Below are 17,193 nucleotides of genomic sequence, written 5' to 3'. Positions count from 1 at the left end.
CCGCCCGCCGCTCGCCGCGCCCCTTCCACCGCCCCGGCGGGGCGGAGCATCCCCTCCCGGCGCATCCCCGCCCCGCGCATCCCTTCCCAGAGCATCCCCGCCCGGCCCCCCTGCTGCTGCCGTTCACCGCTGCTACTCAACTAGATACAATTCTAGTAACGGTTTCGTCTGTCTGAATTTAAAAAGGAGAGGGTCATAGAATCACAGAATCAACCGTGTTGGAAAAGACGTCCGAGATCGTCAAGTCCAACCCTTGATCCAACACCGCCCTACCAGATGATGGCACTAAGTGTCACATCCAGTCTCATCTTAAAACCTCCAGGGACGGTGAGTCCACCACCTCCCTGAGCAGCGCATTCCAGTGTCTGATCAGGCTCTCCGTAAAAAATTTTTTCCTAATATTCAACCTAAACCTCCCCTGGCAGAGCTTAAGACCGTGCCCTCTTGTCTTACTGACAGTTGCCTGGGAGAAGAGACCAACCCCCACCTGGCTACAACCTCCTGTCAGGGAGTTGTAGAGAGTGATGAGGTCTCCCCTGAGCCTCCTCTCCTCCAGGCTGAACAACCCCAGCTCCCACAGGCTCTCCTCATAGGACTCACAGGACTTGTGCTCATCCTATGTACTTTTTGCCACACAGATTTTTACTTTGTCTCCCCAGCGTGGCACATCTGTGGCTAACTCAGCTATAAAATAACATCCGGTTCTGAGTTGAGCCTTTATCACCTACCGTTTTGCCTTGTCAAAAAGAGGCGTGTAGCAATCCCTTCTGAGAAGGGATGTTTGTGTTTCAGAGAGGAACACACCAAGTTCCTTATTATTTAAGTGAAAAACACCTGAAAAACAAATGCTGGAAAAGCATTTGAAAAAGCTGCTGCTTCCAGACCCAAATATTAAAATCAGAAGTATAATACCACTGTTTAACAGAATTACCTCTTGCCTCTGGCTTCTCTCTCAGGTGTACAAACGGACTACCTTTTGTAAGGTATCAAGGCACCATTACTCACTTAAAGACCAGTCTTCTTCACCTAAGTACTGCAAAAGAAGCAGCAAGCAAGAGGCAGAAGTGTCCAAGAGCAGGCAGGGACAGCAGCAGAAAAGAACTAAGCTAGCAGTCCATTCATCCTTTCCCCCCTCCACCACTACTTTAATTCCCAAATTCCCTCAGCTGTAGTGGAGTTGCCATTGTGCAGGCTCAGTTCTTTGGGTTACCAGCTGTTACACAGAGACTGAGGTCAGGCCACCACCATAGTCCCCAGACGTGCAGGTCAGTGACCAACTCCCTTCACCCACCACAAAATGCACAGCCTCGTGTTGGCTGCAGTGTCTGTTGTTTTCAGGAGGGGAAAAAATTAAAATCCCTTTTTCTTGTGTTTTTGTTGGGGTTTTGTTTGTTTGTTTTCTGTAGGCTCTTTTGTTTTCTTTAAAAAAACAACTCCAGCAACATTTGATCCCCAGATGCCCAAATCCTCCAACACACACCAACTGCAGCCAGTCCTTTAATGCACAGCCTTGTTCTGCCCCGAACCGGCCCTTCTGCTTCGGGATTACACTTTTTCCAAGCAGGACAACATCCAGTACATACAGTGAGCAGTTTACTATGACACAAGGTGAACACATCTGCTCATCAACCATGGCTTGAGTGCGTTACAGAGTCGGTATTAAAAATAAATAGCGGGACAGTCTGTGTTGAAGCGACCAGTCCGAGCAGTCCCTGCGGGTACTCAGAGCCCCTGCCCAGCGGGGCTCAGCATCTCCTGCAGCACCAGGTGCAGCAGGTGGTTCTGCTCGGCGCTCAGCAGCGGCCACAGCTCTGCCTGCAGTGCCTTCAGCGCTTCCACGTCCTTCTCCTGGCACGCCAGCACGGCCGACTGCAGCAGCAGGAACAGCTCTGCCGGCAGGTAGCTGGCGGCCGGCGGCAGCCCGCCCGCCCCGGGGCCGCCCGCGCTGCCGGTGGTGCTCGCCCCGCCGTCGGGCGCCTCCCAGCAGTACTGCTCCAGCGTGCGGGCGTGCTCGGGCAGCAGCTTGGCCGGCGGCGGCTGCAGCAGCAGCAACAGCAGCACCCGCGACACCTCGCAGCGCGCCAGCACGTCCAGGAAGGCACCTCCAGGAGCCGCCCCGGCCCCCGCCCCGCCGAGCCCGGCCCCTGCCAGGGCCTGCGCCCGCGTCAGCGCCGCCAGCGCCCCGGCGTAGTCGCGGGCGAGCAGAAGGCAGGACGCGCGCTCGGCCAGGCAGCGCAGCGCCTGCAGCGGCAGCCGGGCGGCCCCCAGCAGCTCCGCCGCCCGCTGCAGAGGCGCGGCGGCGCGGGCGGGCTGGCCTGTGTCGCGGAGCGCGGCCGCCAGCTCCAGGCACGGCCCGGCCGCCAGCGCGGGCTGCCCGCGCTCCAGGTGCAGGCGGGCGGCGAAGGCCCCGCAGCTCTGCGCCGCCGACACGTGCTCGCCGAAGCCGCCGCGCAGCCCCAGGCGCTGCCTCAGGTCCCGCTCCTGACGCAGGAAGAGCCGCGCGGCCTCGGCCAGCGCGGCCGCCTCGGCGGGGCCGTGGAACAGGCTCTGCGCGCAGCGCGCCACGGCCAGCTGGCACCAGGCGGCGTAGGGCAGGCTCTCCTGGGCGCGCAGCTCCCGCGCCAGCGCCGCGAACTGCTCCGCCGCCTCCGCCACGTTGGGCTTGCGCAGGAACCGCCGCCGCAGCTTGGCCGACACCAGCCGGTACCGCGACAGGAAGTCGCCGTCACCGCCGAGCCCCGGCCCGGAGCCGCCCGGCCCGGCGGGGCCGGAGCCGCCGCCCGCCGCCAGCATCGCCCGCTCCGCCGCGGAACTGACGCACCGCCCCACCCCGCACCGCCGCCCAATCAGCGCCCGCGCCGCTGTCACGTACGGAGGGGCGGGGCCTGGAGGAGGCGGGGAGGGGGCGCGGCCGCCGCAAACAGCGCTGAACCCTCTTGTCCCCGCCCTTAATGGGCGTGGTTAAGACGGGTCACGCCTATCGGGGGCGTGGTTCTGCCCGGCGGGCCCCGCCCCGGGTGCGCAGAGGGGCTCAGTGGCGATTGCGCCCCCTGGCGGCCGGGCGGACCCGCTCTCCTGCCTCGCCTCCACCGCCGCGGGATCGGGAGCGGGACGGGGGTGGGGACTGGGACCGGAATCGGGATGGGGACCGGGATGGCGACGGGCTCTGAAGCCCCCAGATGGGGCCGCGGCAGCCAGGTTCAAACAAGAAAGGTTGACCCAAATGGTACGAGGTGGGTAGGTGAGCCTCCTGGCCGAAGGCTGTGTGGGTGCAGGAATTTTAGGTGAGGTCAAAGGGATAAGAGAACTCTTGGGGTCCCTAAATAGATAAACCACGCCTGACTCGGGAAACCCCCAGCAGCGCTGAAAATATTTGGTGCCCGAGAGGGTTAAGCGGGCCTGTGAGATCACGTGTGCTTGCCTGCTTCCTGCTTTTCCGCGACCATCTGCTGGAGGCACGGCCTGGGAGGGGGCTGTTCCCGCTGTCCTGACGTCCCTACACGTGCGAGCACACGTACCCACCTGCACCCACCCCGCCAGCTGAGGTGACACGTTCTGCCAGACATCCCTCCCCCTGCCTCCCCAGCCCCGAGCATCCCACCGGGCAGGCTCGGTGGCGGGGGGCACTCCGCTTTCAGTCTCGAGCGAGCTCAGCGCAGCCACGTGGTTGCTGTGCCACGGGCACTGTCCCACCCGTGTCCCACCAGCACACGGGTGAGGCCCCTCGCCCCCCACCATGGCTCTGTGCTGCCTGTTGAGACCCCCGCGCTGGCACCTCCGCCCGCCGCCGCTCGCCCTGCTCGGCCCGGACCGCAGCCTGGGGACAGCGACAAAGGGGAAAGGGAAGAAAAAGGCCAGGGAGGGCTGCAGCCTGCCAGATCCGTCCTGGGAGGAGAGGTACGGCTTTCCCAAAATGACCGAACGCTCTTCCGAAGCGGCAAGTGAGAGCGGTGGGTTTGGGGTTTTACCCTCGTGCAGCTCTTCCCAGTACGAATAGAAGGGCCAGGGCTCAGCTGTTTTTTCCCCGCGAGTTTGGCCCGGGGATAGGAATAATGGAAAAGAGAAATGGAAAGGTTTTAAGAGGGAAGGAGCAGACGGGTTATCACAGTGGCAAGCAAAAAGTGCTAGTCCGTTTGATTTGCAGTTCTCTGTCTGAAAGTAGTTGGCACTGGGTGCTTTTGGAAGCAGCTCCAAAAATCCCAGTAACCAATACCAGCAACTTATCCAGCTGTGGGGTGACGTTCTCCATGGGCTCAGTGAGTCAGTAGTTGATGGATAGTTATGATTGTTTGAACCACGTCCACCTCACCCCTTACTCTGCCTTTTTTTTAAAATCAGCTTTTATGTGTTTTGTTCTTACTTGTTCTGCCTCAAACACAAGTAGTGGCAAGTTCTGAGGTTTTTCTCCAAACAACTGCTGTGTGGGTCAGCAAGGCTGGGCAGCTTGAAATTCCCTGCCTGTTCCACACTAACTGTGCGTTTCTCTCTGGTTCACTGGGAGTTTGGGTGTTCAGAGCCAGCTCTGTCACCAGAACAGCCCTGCCCATGAAGTAGCTGTCAGGGATGTTATGCCATAGGTATCAGGGGGGAGCATCTCTGGGCACTGCCATGATGTTGTGCTTTCCAGGTTAGCAAATGCAGTGACTCCACTGTGGAGACTTCCCTACCAAGAGCAGCTGCAGGTAAGATGTGCTTACATATATTTTTCTTTGCTGTGTTGCCCCAACTACCTCTCCTATCCCCTTAAGCAATAGCCCTCATCATCTTAATGCTGTAAACTCTTCAGTCTCCATTAACTGCTGCTTTAATCCTTGTTATGGTGAAGGATAGAACTGGGAGGTTCCTCATGGTACAAAAGATGGGCACTTGCACAGTGATCCTGTCCTCTGTGGGACAACTGGTTCACTGGGGCTTCAGGTTGGACCAAGCGCTCCAAAGCCAGCTCTTGGGGACCATGGACATGGGATTTTTCCCTCTTCCTGTTGCCCCAAGCAGTTTTGGTGATGAAAAGGGCAGAGTTCCTCTGGGGCTATATTTTCACTTGCAGTATTTCCTCCTGTCGGACTTCCCAGGGGTGGGTGATGAAGAGCTGCCCACCATCATGTGGTCCTGTGAGAGTGTTTCTGGCTTAGAACTCCTCTGCAGGTGAAGTATGAAAGCCAGAGGAAGATTTTGCAGACACTGGCATCTCGTCTTGAAGAGCTGGGCATAGATGCACAGAAACCTGGTGGGCTCTGCTGTCCTCTCCAGCCTGTAGTCCCTTCAGTGAGTATCCTGTGGGAGTGCTTTCCCCTCTAAGCCAGTCACAGCCTCTCACTCATCAACTGAAGAGTCTTATTTGCTTGCAGGGAGTGTGTCTGTGGCAGTCCTTGCTAGCGTCTGCTTTGCAGCCTGTGACTGCCTGAGAGTGAAATAAGCCTAGTGCTTAGGAACCCTTTTTTTTGTATCCAAGGCTTCCCTGATAAACCTGCCACCTTTCTGTCACAGAGAGCCATTTCTTCCTCCCAAGGGGAAGTACTGGGGTTCTCGTGCACAAGCTCCATTTCTGTGTTTTGCACGCTCACATGTATCTTCCCATATTGCCAACAGAACAACCAGGCAGGGTTTTGGCTTTCCTCCATTGCTTTTAATCTAAGGCTTTATTTTTCCTTCTTTTCTCCCTCAGCCCATCATTAATGGCTACCGAAACAAATCTACTTTCTCTGTGAACCGAGGACCGGATGGGAACCCCAAAACTGTGGGGTTGTATGTAGGAACTGGCAAAGGTCAGTGCAGGACAAGAAACTCAGTAGAAAACTGCTGGTGTGAGCTGGGCTGGGTTAAGGCTCTGCTTGAAAGCCTCCTCTCAAGTTAGAAGCCTGAATCCTGGGGGATGCCAACCACCAAAGCAGGGCAGCAGTTTTAACACCTCAGTTCATTAACTTCTTCAGAAATACCAGCTCCTAACTTGCAAAATACAGCAGGAAGGGCGATGGATGGGGTATCAGCCCCTTCAGGATTTAGCTTTGTTATTCTTTATTATGCTGTTCCCACGTTTTTGGCGTGCTCCAGGAGCCCGTGCTGAGCAGGAAGAACATGAAGGGATGTGCACTTCCATAGGCAGCAGAGCAGTGTTGGAGCATTTGGAGTGCATGAGGCAGTTTGGTGTTGTGCAGTGAAGATGTGAGCAGTGTGCTCCTTGCAAGGGGCACCTGCATACCAATTTTTTCTGTTTTCTTCTTTTTTAAAATTTGTACAATGGGAGAATTCAGGGGAAAGGCCTCTCCAAAGTTTATCATGTTTAGATGGTACAGTGGTTTACTGTGCCCTGAAACAGAACAATTAAATACCTGTCCATCTCTCTCCAGCAAGAAATATTGTCTGTGTGAAAGCCAACCACATGAAGAACATGCCCTCAAAACACAAACAAGTAGCCCAGGTAAATAAATAAGTCATGTCTGTCCCTAGACTGTGGAATAGAGGGACTGCAATAAGTCTTGTTTGGGAGAACATTGTAATTCTAGTTACTCCGTGTTTTCAAGTTCATTTTCATGGTCTGAAAAATTTCATGCCTGACTCTGGTTGATGGAGAAGTATTTTTTTAAAACTCGCATCTTAATGTTGCAGCCTCTAAATTGTTCCAAAGAATGAAATTAATCAAATGACAACGAATTCCTGCCAATTTATTAAAACACATAAGAATTGCAAATTGAAATTGTTAAAGTGTCTTGTCTTTCAAGAGCCTGGCAAGAGCTTTCACCCAGTCTATTGAAAACAGAGAAACCAGATCACGCTGGTGGAAGGGCTGCCTGTCTTGGGGGCTAAGACCAGGGCAGTTGTCTTCGTGGTACTACAAGTGCCATTTCCCCTCCCCTCAGTGCTATGAAGAGTTCATCTGTCGTTCCCCCCTGGACTCCTGCATCCTCTTCCATGAAGGCGGACACTGGCGGGAGATCGTGGTTCGTACCACCAGCCATGGCCACACCATGGCCATCATCACCTTCCACCCCCAGGAGCTGGGCCAGGTGAGGATGTGCAGGACAGGGCCCCTGGCAAGAGGCACATCAGACACCTGGCTCACCTGAGCCTGCTGGGTGTATCCCTGGGAAAAGGCGTCTGATCAGGTTACCCAAACAGCAGGTTTTCCTTTCTTGCTCTTAACAGGAGGCACTGGCTACTCAGAAAGCACTGCTCAAGGAGTTCTTCACGTGTGGACCTGGAGCTGTCTGTGCCTTGTCTTCACTTTATTTCCAAGAGAGGTATATGTCTTGGCACAGGGAATGAGTGGAAACAAAGCCACCTCCTTTTTATCCCCCTTCTCTGATCAAATTCAAATTCTATCAGTTCAAGAGAATGACAGATGTTTGGATCCCACATAAAGATATGGCTTTAAAATGGCCCCATCTTTTTTTTTTTCCAAACCTGTAATACTTGAACACACTGTGGCTCTACCTCATGGGAGTTATGAGCCTGGCAAACTAAAGAAAAAGCCTACAGTGACTTTTCCAAGACAGTAAATCTTATTAGAAGCAAAACTGGGGAATAGACTCGAGGACTGCTGCCTTCTGCTAGGTCATTTTGATCCTCTTAATGAAATCTAGGCTGTGCAGGTCACAGATCCCTTACAAAGAATCAAAATTCTTGATCTTGTCGAGAGGCTCCCACAAAATAGATGTTGCCTGGGGAGAAAACCATCCTCCCCTGCCCTTGAGCACCCTGAGAATGGCAGCCAGCTCTCTGCTGCTTTCTAAGAGCTGGTTTTTGTGTGGTCTGCCAGCACCATGACACGCTGCTCCCACGAGCAGTCTCCCTTCCAGCTGCTCCATGGGGAACCTCACATCTTTGAAGAACTGCTCGGCCTGAAGTTTCGCATCTCTCCAGATGCCTTTTTCCAAGTGAACACGGCTGGAGCAGAAGTTCTGTACCAGGCAGTTGGGAAGCTCTGTCAGACTACTGGGGACACTGTCCTCCTCGACATCTGCTGTGGAACAGGTGGGTAGTGGCCGTGTGAGCCCAGCTCCCAGGGCTGGTGCTTTGCTGGTGCCAGAACTGATCCCTGCTGTGTAAAGGCCTGTTTCTTCAGCATGAATGTACAGAGTATTTTTGTGTCCCGTGTTTCCAGGCACAATTGGTCTCTCTCTGGCTCACCAGGTGTCCAAGGTTATCGGTGTCGAGGTGGTGGAGAAGGCAATAGAGGATGCTAAGTGGAATGCAGCGTTCAACGGTGAGTTCAAACTCGCCGTGGCAGAAAGTTTCAAACTAACTGCTGAAAAATCGGAAGCAGTAAGTGAGCAGGGGGACCCTAACACAGCAAAGGGTGGTTCTTGTTATACCTAACACTTGGTGGGACTCTGTTCTTTTTGCTTCACAGGGATTTCAAACTGTGAGTTTCACAGTGGGAAGGCAGAGGCCGTGTTACCACAACTCCTGGCGTCGTGGGAGGATGCCCGGCCGCTTGTTGCTGTGGTGAACCCATCTCGGGCTGGGCTACGTGAGAGAATATGCTATTTATTTTTTTATTTTCATCTTAATTTAGTAACAATTTTTCTCTCATCCTTCATCCCTCTGGGAAGCAGAGGGATTTCTCCCGCTGCTCTACCCTGCTTTGTGTGCTAAGCTATCAGCAGCATGGGTCTCAGACAGAACATGGCAAAATATGTGTCTTTTTTTCCCCTGTATTTTTGACAGTTCAGGGCAGTTCTGTGAGGCTCTGTGTGCAGTCATTCCTCCTGGGTCACTGGGAAAGCAGGGTGTGTTTTTGCAGATTACAGGGTCGTGCGGGCCATCCGGAATTGCAGGACCATCCGCAGGCTGCTCTACATCTCCTGCAAGCCAGAGGGTGAAGCCATGAGGAACTTCCTTGAGTGAGCACTCTCCTCCCCTCCACTGACCTTTGTGACAGATCCTATTATATCCAGACAAGGCTTGGGAAGGTTTTTGTTGTGATTAAATTTTGCTGGGTGAGTTCTGCAGGTGAGATGCAGGAGGGGTTTATACCTCTGTGTTACTTTGGGTTTCCCTGCAAGCTGCACTCGCTGGTTTAAGGTAGGGGGGTATTCTTTGGGTTTTACATGCAGCAGGGCATTATTGCATCAGCGAGGAGTAGAAAACAATGCAAACATGTTATAATGGCATTATGCAACCTTCCCCAACAAAAGAGCACGTCTGGATGTGGGATACAGAATCCACGGGGATCACTGCAGGAAGGTTGACCCCTAGCCAACAAAGTGAAGCCGAGGGGATTAGTCACCTGCTTAGGGTTAATCGTGGGGCTTTATCTGGGGTGGGCCTGTTTGCAGGTGATAAATCTGTCTGCAGGTGGCCATGAAGGTAGTGCAAATCTGAAAATTGTTTCCTAAGGGTATTAAGTGTCTTTCGGCTGGGATGGCTTGTGAGAAAGGGAGCTTTAAACTTGCCACTGACTGTTCAGCTTGTCCCTGAGGTTTTCAGAGCTGGTTTGGGATTCAGTATTGGTGTTCCCACACCTCAGCCTCTGCAGACTCTGAGGGACATTAGCCAAACAAACAATACCCCCTCGGTGGATCTTCTGCGCTATTGTGCTGCCAGTAATGGTGGGAAGGTTCTGCTACTGGTCTGAAGGTTGCTCTTTGCTTTCCACAGGCTGTGCTGCCCACCTGACCCACGGAAGAAGCTGACAGGAGAGCCGTTTGCCCCCGTGTTGGCAATTCCTTTTGACCTGTTCCCTCACACTGTTCATTGTGAGCTGGTGCTGCTGTTCACCCGCTGACAGGGAGGCAGGTGTGCCAGCTGTGAGAGCTTGGGAAGCAACCTCCTACTGTGCTGGAGACTCGAGTCAATGGAGTTAGGATTTTAACTTATTTTCTGGATGGGCTGTATAAAAATAAATAATTTTGCTTTTTCTCTTACTTTGGGTTGCCTAGCAACACTCTTCTTTAAGGAACCACTTGGATTTCTGGGGTGAAAAGGTTCTCTGTAGCATTTCATCACCTTTCCTTCCCCTGCAAACCTGTTCTTGGGCTGCTGGTTAAAGCAGCCTGAAAAATACACTCTTCCTGTGTTAAGGAGTGTGCCCAGCTTGGTGTTCAAGCTGCAGATTGTGCCCTGGGTGGTGGAAAATTGCTGGAGCCCCAGGCAAGGAGCACTGCCTTTGTGCCTAACAAAGACCATGGGGTGGGTGGCTCCTCACCCAGAGACTCTGCAGAACTCAATGAACAATGAGAAGACCCCAGACCCTAATTTTCCACTGGTCAGAACTGTTGTGCAAGGGCCAGGAGATTTAGGGTGTAAGGGTATGGAAGCCCAGGGATTCCTTTGTTGGGGCCCCTCCCTGGGGGCACCAGCTCCAGCTGTTGTTATGTTGCTGTGCCACAGTTAAAATACTTAAAGGATCCAGATGTCTGGAAGCTCTGCTATGGGAAACTGGGGTCGATCCAGTGAAGGAAACTTGTCTGACTCTGTCAGTGGAGTGTGTAGGGAGTTAAACAAGGCATCTGTGGGTTCACTGGAACCACTGATGCAAAGGGGCTTTGGTCCCAGCAGTGACATTCTGGGCTGATGCGAGTGTGACCCCATGAGTGGCATCTGAAGGGTCAGACAGGAAAGGTTCCATAACACCTGGTATTGTGGGTTTCCATCATCAACATGTGAATACATGCACTAAAATCTACTGCATTGTCTAATACTGCCATGCCATTAGTTCTATGTCTGCTTCAAGGGTATTCCAGGGCTTTTTCAAGTTCATATTGGACTGGCTATGAAGAAACCATAGGAACTAGAAATCCTCATGCTTCAACAGGAATATGTTGACTTCTGGGGGTCAGGGAAATATTCCTCTATAAGCTTCCAAACCCAATATTGAATCACTGTCAGTCCCGTGGATAAGTTGGAGGCAATGAGATTTTTCTGTAAAATAAAATGAAAAGAGAACAGATTTCAATGTCTCTCCTTTCACAACTGCCTCCTCTTCTCCGCTAACACATACCTAAATATGAAGTGCCCTATGAAAATGTCAGCAGCAACATTTTTCCTCCTCAGGATGTTCTGCAATAGCTAATTAAAAAGATTTCTTGTGTTTTGTACCTGTCCTGTCCTGCTCACTGTGAAGCACAGTGTTATGTGACGTTCTCTGCAGCTTTTCCAGAGATGTAGCTGCTGTAATGGGGAGGGAGGTGTGAGTGAGTAGTTCCCTTGCGTTTTGTAAATCCCATGAAGTTTTGAATCAAGCCTAAAAAACTCCTAAGGAAACAGGGAGAGCTGCCTGTATTTTTCAGACTTTAATTCCAGTCCTAATGAAACCTGAGCTTGGAATAGTAACAACCAGCAGTTCTCAAGCCACGGGGGCTTAAAATAGATGCATTTAGGACTTGAGACTTATTACACCAGTGTCCCGTGAGTGTAAGATTCTTGCACACTGTTACAGCCTCTTGCTTTCATTTTATACCAAAGGATGCAGTATTCCAGCAGTTCTGTTTTGTGTAATTATACAATTTTGTGTAATTGGTTTCTTGCTGCAAGATCCGAATAGATTTCTGCCTAGCCTGGCTATGGTTTGATCAAAAGGAAATTTGTTGCAAATTGCAGGAGAGAGAGAATGACTTTAAATCAGAAAGTAACAGAGGATCAGAAAACCTTTACACTAGGTTTTACACTTTACACTAAACCTTACACTTTACAGGACAGGTTTTATCTGCAGTGGAGGTGGGTGACACAAGTGGCCTCACCTTCCCTTTTGGGCATCTAGTTCCAGGAGAACCACAGGGACAAGACATCTCTCCTGCTTTCCTGGTGTAAATACATGAAGCAATATGTTGTTTGCTGTGTTTGAGCATCTGGATACCTGGAACTGAAAGCTGTCTATGTACAAGAGACCCCTGGCCGCTTTTCCTCCACAGCACGTCATTCCCGTGCCCTCTCCTAACATGTCCTTGTTTTCCCACTAGTGAGCAACTGTGCTCTGCCTTTGGCTGCAGTCCCGCATCCCTAGAACTGGCTCAGCTTCGGCTTTCTGTGGGCGATTTGTGGAACATGCGAGGAAACAGAGGATGACTTGCTGGCGGGAGCGCTCCAGGTGCTGGAGCTGCCTGGCTCCGGCTGCAGGGCATTAGGACCCAGGGGTTGCCGAGTGGAGGAGGCTGAATTCCCTCCCGCTGTCATCCTCCTGCCTCTGCAGCTTTATCCCTACAGCCTTCAATGGTGACGGACTCCCTCCCACCCGGGCTGGCAGCCAGAGCCAGAAGGCCTCGCTAGGACCGGATCCCTGCAGCTCTATGGCATCTCCCAGGACTATCACCATCGTCGCCCTCTCGGTGGCCCTGGGGCTCTTCTTCGTCTTTATGGGGACCATCAAACTGACCCCTCGGCTCAGCAGAGATGCCTACAACGAGATGGTGAGTCGGGCAGCGGCAGCACGGAGTGGGGGGGGCATCAGGGCTCTCTCCCTTCCACCCTGCAGCGGGAGCAGCGGGGTACGCAGAGGGGGCCTGCCCTGGAGCCCCGGGCGATGGGCAGGCGAGGGGAGAAGCTTTTCTGTCTCCTCATTTGATAGACATGGAGAGAAGCCAATAATACGCAGTGCCCAAGATATCCTGGCGGCCCTGTCCCTGGAGAAACCTCTGTGGATAAGGATGGGGAGGGGAGGCAAGGAGGACGGGGTAGCACAGCACACTGATGCCTGCAAAAGGTGGGGGCACAAGGGTCCCTAAAAGCAAGGTCTGTAGAAGCACCAGACATGCAGCAGGCAGGGACAGCTGATCCCTGGGAGAAAACCTTCCCCCTGGGTGGGGGGTAGGAAAAGCAGATGCCTGCTTTGGCAGCCAGCTGTCCATTCTCACGATTCTGTGCTTTAAAGCAAGGATTTAAAGACACTGACTGTACCTCACAAGACTTGTGCTGGGATTAATTCATGATTGTGAAATGCTTTGAGATTCTTAGCTGGCAGAGGGAGATATTATTAATAGTCATCTCATTATTCTTTTTAGCCAGGGAAACGATCCTCTCCTCCTCTTGCCTACGAGGAAAGGGGTGAGGAGAGGATAGAGAAGTCACTGTGTGCATTTCTCACCTGGTGAGCTGGTTGATGCTCCTCTCTGCTCAGGCCCAGCCCTGCTGCAGAGTTTTGCCAGCTGAGAGCTGCAGGCAGGTGAGAGACTGGCTGCCACATCTTGCTTCCTTGTCTACATTTATTTATTCTCCTGCCCCCCCCTTCCCCCATTATTTATTGCAGTAGTTGAAAAGCATTGGTATAATTTTTGTGTCCCTGTAAAAATAGTGCTGGAAGTTTCCAGCACATTCTGTTCTCTCCCTTTGCTCCACCTGCCCAGCTGCTGCTTTTCCTTAGTCTCAAATAACATCTGAATCGCAGTGCCTTGTCTGCAGCCCAGCACAGGGATCTCACAGAGGAGAATCCCCAAGAAGTAACTCAAGAGCAAGAGACTGAGATAAAACACCCAGAAAACAAAGCCCTTAAGCTTCTGCAACAGAAAAACAAAAAAAAGGCACAGACTTTAGAAGCATTGCAAAATGCTTGCTTTGTAAAATATTCTGCTTCTCTGTCCCTTTCTGCTTTACCAAGAGTCAGGCCTGCAGGTAGGAAAGATCCCTGGTTTTATAAGGAGAAAGCAGATATTCAACAGCACCATTATTCTTCATAGCCCATATTGTCCATATTGTCACATATTCATGGCTCGTTAGGCTCTCCTGCCTTTGCTGTGCTGCATACCCTCGTGGTCTGTCATGCTATGGAGACAGTGAAAACCTGACCTTGCTGATCCATAGGGATGGCTTTTTGCCCCCAGCAAATAGAGAACCTCTCTTACCTACCTACAGCACCAAACTTGCAGTTTTTCATTCAGCAAAGAACACAGTAGTTTGTCTATTAAAATACTCTGGGACATGCTTATGGTACATTTCTTAAAAAAGCTGTATTTTTTTACAACTGTTTAAAAATACTCTGCTCTGAGGTTTTAGTCACTGATGGTTTAAAAGGCATCCTTCCAATGCATACTTAATCCTAGATGATTTTGTAGCAAAACTGACAACGCTGTATATTTTTTAACCACGCATGAAGTGTCAGATCCTCCCAGAAGGAAGCATCAAAATCTACAGAGAAGTGAGGAAGTTCTGTGTGCCCATAATGCAGGTTTCCAAAATCATAGGGAAGTAAATGCACAATTTATCAGTGCCTGTGAGAGCTGAGCAAACCTGCACCTGAGATTTGGTTTCCATTTCCCTCTCCCTGATTAGAAGGCAGAGAACACAACACCAAGAATACTGCAGGGATAGTATACCCATGTGTAAGTGGAAATAATTTCAGTGTCTTGAATAACTCGGAGCTTTATTGAAATATATATAGAAAAAGGAAATACTTGATTGCAAAACAAACAAACAAAATAATAAAAAAACCCCTAAACAAAACAATAAGCCCACAAGCACCTAATGTTCAAATGTGAGAACCTGAACCTGTGTGAGGACAGAGGTTGTCTTTTTCCAAAAAAAGTGAGGCAGCTGTGTAAGCAGGCTGAGTCTTGCAACTTACACTGCTTCTAAATCCAGCATAAAGCAGGGAGCAAACAATGTCAAATGTCATCTTGCTTTCACCTGAGGAAAGAAAGGATCATAAAGCACAGGATAGGGCTGGTGAATCTCAGCTTTGATGTGTAATCCCACATGAAGATTGCACTGCTCATAAACACTGGGATATGGTAAGTTGCTTTGAGGTAAAAAGAGACTTTTTTATGCACTTGGTGTGCCTTGGCTTTGCTGGGTGTGTTATTGAATTTTATAGGACAAGCTGCTCTTAGAGATTCCTTTTTTTTAACAACGTGGTTCTGCACTGCTAGTTCTAGGAATCATAACTTCAGATTTCATCTGGGCTGGTCATAGTTCCAAAGAGGGGTGCTGCGTTGCAGAACTGTTTTCCAACAAGGAGACAACAGCTTATAAAGGGGGAATTGCAGGTTGATAGTTTAATATCCTCCCAAGAGAAGCTTTACAGATTGGGTATTGCGCCAGAGGCGTCTGTGATGTTTGAAGCCATCTTTAGGTAATATTGCACATCAGTCTCTTTCAATGGAAGTCACCTTGGCCTTCACTTTCTCACATGCTGGTGTTGTACCCTATGACTGCTTGATTTCAGAAACGAGCCTACAAAAGCTACGTGCGGGCCCTGCCCATGCTGAAGAAGATGGGAGTCAGCTCCATCCTCCTCCGCAAGACCATCGGCGCCCTGGAGGTGGCGTGTGGCATTGTCATGACACTGGTGCCTGGTCGCCCCAAAGACGTGGCCAACTTTCTCCTGCTCCTCCTCGTGCTGGCTGTGCTCTTCTTCCACCAGCTCGTGGGGGACCCCCTCAAGCGCTACGCCCACGCCCTGGTGTTTGGGATCCTGCTCACCTGCCGCCTGCTCATCGCCCGCCAGCCCGAGGAGCTGCCGCCCGAGAAGAGGATGCTGTCGGTGAACGGGGATGAGCAGCCACTCATCCACGAAGCAGCTCCCGAGAAAGGCAAGATGAAGGTATCCTAGTTGAGTGCATGTGAGAAACACGGACCCTCGAGGCAGCTCTCTCCAAAATCACCTGGAAAAATTTGTTTTTTATTTTAAACCTATTTGCGTTTTTTTTTTTTGTCTGTCTAAATAAAGTTGCACTTGGGGTCTGAGAGATACAAGGTATGTCTACACCGTAGTCTTGCTTTTGCTGCTGCCCTGTAATGTAGAAAAACACAAGCCAGCTTTCCCGGGGACAGCTTGGAGGCAGTCAGCAACCTGGCTGGAGCAGTGCCGGCCGCAGCAGGAGCTGCAAAACCAGCCTGAGACCCTGGGCAGAGATTTGGGCAGGCAGTCAGGCTGCCCTGGCACTGCTGCAGTGGGGAGATTAGTCCCTGAGACCCGCCCCGAGCCCCAGACCTGGCCTGGATGCTGCTGCCTGGCAGTCTGGAACAGCAGCTGGGCAGGACATCACCAGTGTCCCTGTGCTGGCCTGTGCAGCCCCACCCACACACCTGCATCTCCTTTTCCATAGTCAAGGGATAAAAGGGACCCTACTGACCATACAAGTGCAGTTGGTTGCATTGGAGAGAGGGATCCCTTCGCTTTTGCTGCCTCTGTGCCCAGTCCTTTCTTTGGACTGGTTATCCAGGGAAAACACGAGATGCTCTGTTTGCATCTTCCTTGATTTCCATGTAGAGGCTCTAAATTGGGACAATGGCCTGATAACAGTAATATTTTGCCTGCTTCACACGAGGCAATGGCATCTCTTTATCCTTCTTGGCAGAGAGTAAGGATCCCTGGAGAGGGGATGGGGAGCAGAACTGCCCAAAGAACTCCAAAATATCTGTCCGATGTCGGCAAATAGCATCGTGCTCCCCATTTCCTTGCAAGAAAAAAACCTTTTTTTCCACAACTACTGTGACTTTATAGAATTATTGTTTATTGCTGGTAGATGAGGGTCTGAACAATTCCAGGTACCTCATTGCTCATCCCACATACAACCTCGGTGAGCTGGGAGAACTCCTGTTACCAGAGCCTGAATCCCTGTGTTGTATCTGAAATCTTAGAGTGTCATAAGGAGCATGTGTTACCTCTGAATTTGTCTGGTTTTCTTAATGTTTGTCTGTTTTCAGTTTTTCCTTTTTTTTTTTTTAATTATTCATGAAAATAAACTTTTTGAAATTTGGAGAAAAATGTCTTTACAGAAACAAATTTCTTTTTTTGAGATACAGGTCTGAAAACACCTCCCTGTGGTCAAACACTGCACCTAAAATGGGCAGAATAATTTCAGGCAACTTGAGAGAGGGACAAGCCGATGCCTTGCTGAAGGCAGCTGAACACTATTTGGCTACATATTAATAACAAAAGATATTTTAAAGGAGACATTTGGATATTTTAGTGAAACAGTCTCAGATAAATTTTGCTACAATACAATGTGGCCGTGAGAAAAGGTAACTCCAGTAAACTCTCAGCATTGTATCTGTATAAAAATTGATGAGGGATGTTCACATGCAGTTCTCTTCTTGAGTTTGCTGCTGAAGCAGATGCAGCCCCATATATATACATATATATATGCTGAAAAAGCCTTCTCTCAGAGCCCCGGAGGGACTAAATTTCTCTTATCAGATGTGCACCCTGAGCAAAGGAACCAAGAGGCCACCTCTGCTAGACAATCTCATCCTCACAGACTACCTCAAGGTCATCCCAAATAGATACAGAATTTGCTTTACTCCCTCAAAGACACTTTA

The 17,193-nt window shown here is 51.0% G+C and overlaps 3 protein-coding genes across 4 annotated transcripts; 2 read left to right on the top strand and 1 right to left on the bottom strand.

The window, feature by feature from the left end:
* The first annotated feature begins 229 nt into the window (after positions 1-229).
* Positions 230-9,866, top strand: TRMT2B (tRNA methyltransferase 2 homolog B). Of its 2 annotated transcripts, XM_027690500.1 has the most exons (13): positions 230-239; positions 3,242-3,897; positions 4,628-4,682; positions 5,146-5,265; positions 5,666-5,765; positions 6,348-6,418; positions 6,858-7,004; positions 7,144-7,238; positions 7,757-7,971; positions 8,102-8,203; positions 8,351-8,470; positions 8,744-8,843; positions 9,601-9,866. In XM_027690500.1, exons 2-13 carry the CDS (start codon positions 3,737-3,739, stop codon positions 9,725-9,727), a joined length of 1,413 nt encoding a protein of 470 aa, XP_027546301.1. In that variant the 5' UTR covers positions 230-239; positions 3,242-3,736; the 3' UTR covers positions 9,728-9,866. The 2 variants fall into 2 exon arrangements, with proteins under 2 accessions (XP_027546301.1, XP_027546299.1); XM_027690498.1 differs by lacking the exon at positions 230-239 and having other exon boundaries at positions 3,146-3,897.
* On the bottom strand, positions 1,485-2,793 carry LOC113971013 (factor VIII intron 22 protein-like). The gene has a single exon (XM_027690501.1). The coding sequence runs from the start codon at positions 2,791-2,793 to the stop codon at positions 1,723-1,725; it is 1,071 nt and encodes a 356-aa protein (XP_027546302.1). The 3' UTR covers positions 1,485-1,722.
* Positions 9,867-11,624: 1,758 nt separating the features above from the next.
* Positions 11,625-15,628, top strand: TMEM35A (transmembrane protein 35A). Its single transcript, XM_027690502.1, has 2 exons — positions 11,625-12,347; positions 15,095-15,628. The coding sequence occupies exons 1-2, from the start codon at positions 12,228-12,230 to the stop codon at positions 15,479-15,481; spliced, it is 507 nt and encodes a 168-aa protein (XP_027546303.1). The 5' UTR covers positions 11,625-12,227; the 3' UTR covers positions 15,482-15,628.
* Positions 15,629-17,193: the final 1,565 nt, after the last annotated feature.

Source organism: Neopelma chrysocephalum, unplaced genomic scaffold, assembly GCF_003984885.1.
Source record: "Neopelma chrysocephalum unplaced genomic scaffold, ASM398488v2 Primary Assembly neopelma1_81, whole genome shotgun sequence".
In the NCBI taxonomy this organism is placed as follows: domain Eukaryota; kingdom Metazoa; phylum Chordata; class Aves; order Passeriformes; family Pipridae; genus Neopelma; species Neopelma chrysocephalum.
Note: the sequence above shows the minus strand (reverse complement) of the source record. Positions and strands in the feature narration are given on the sequence as shown.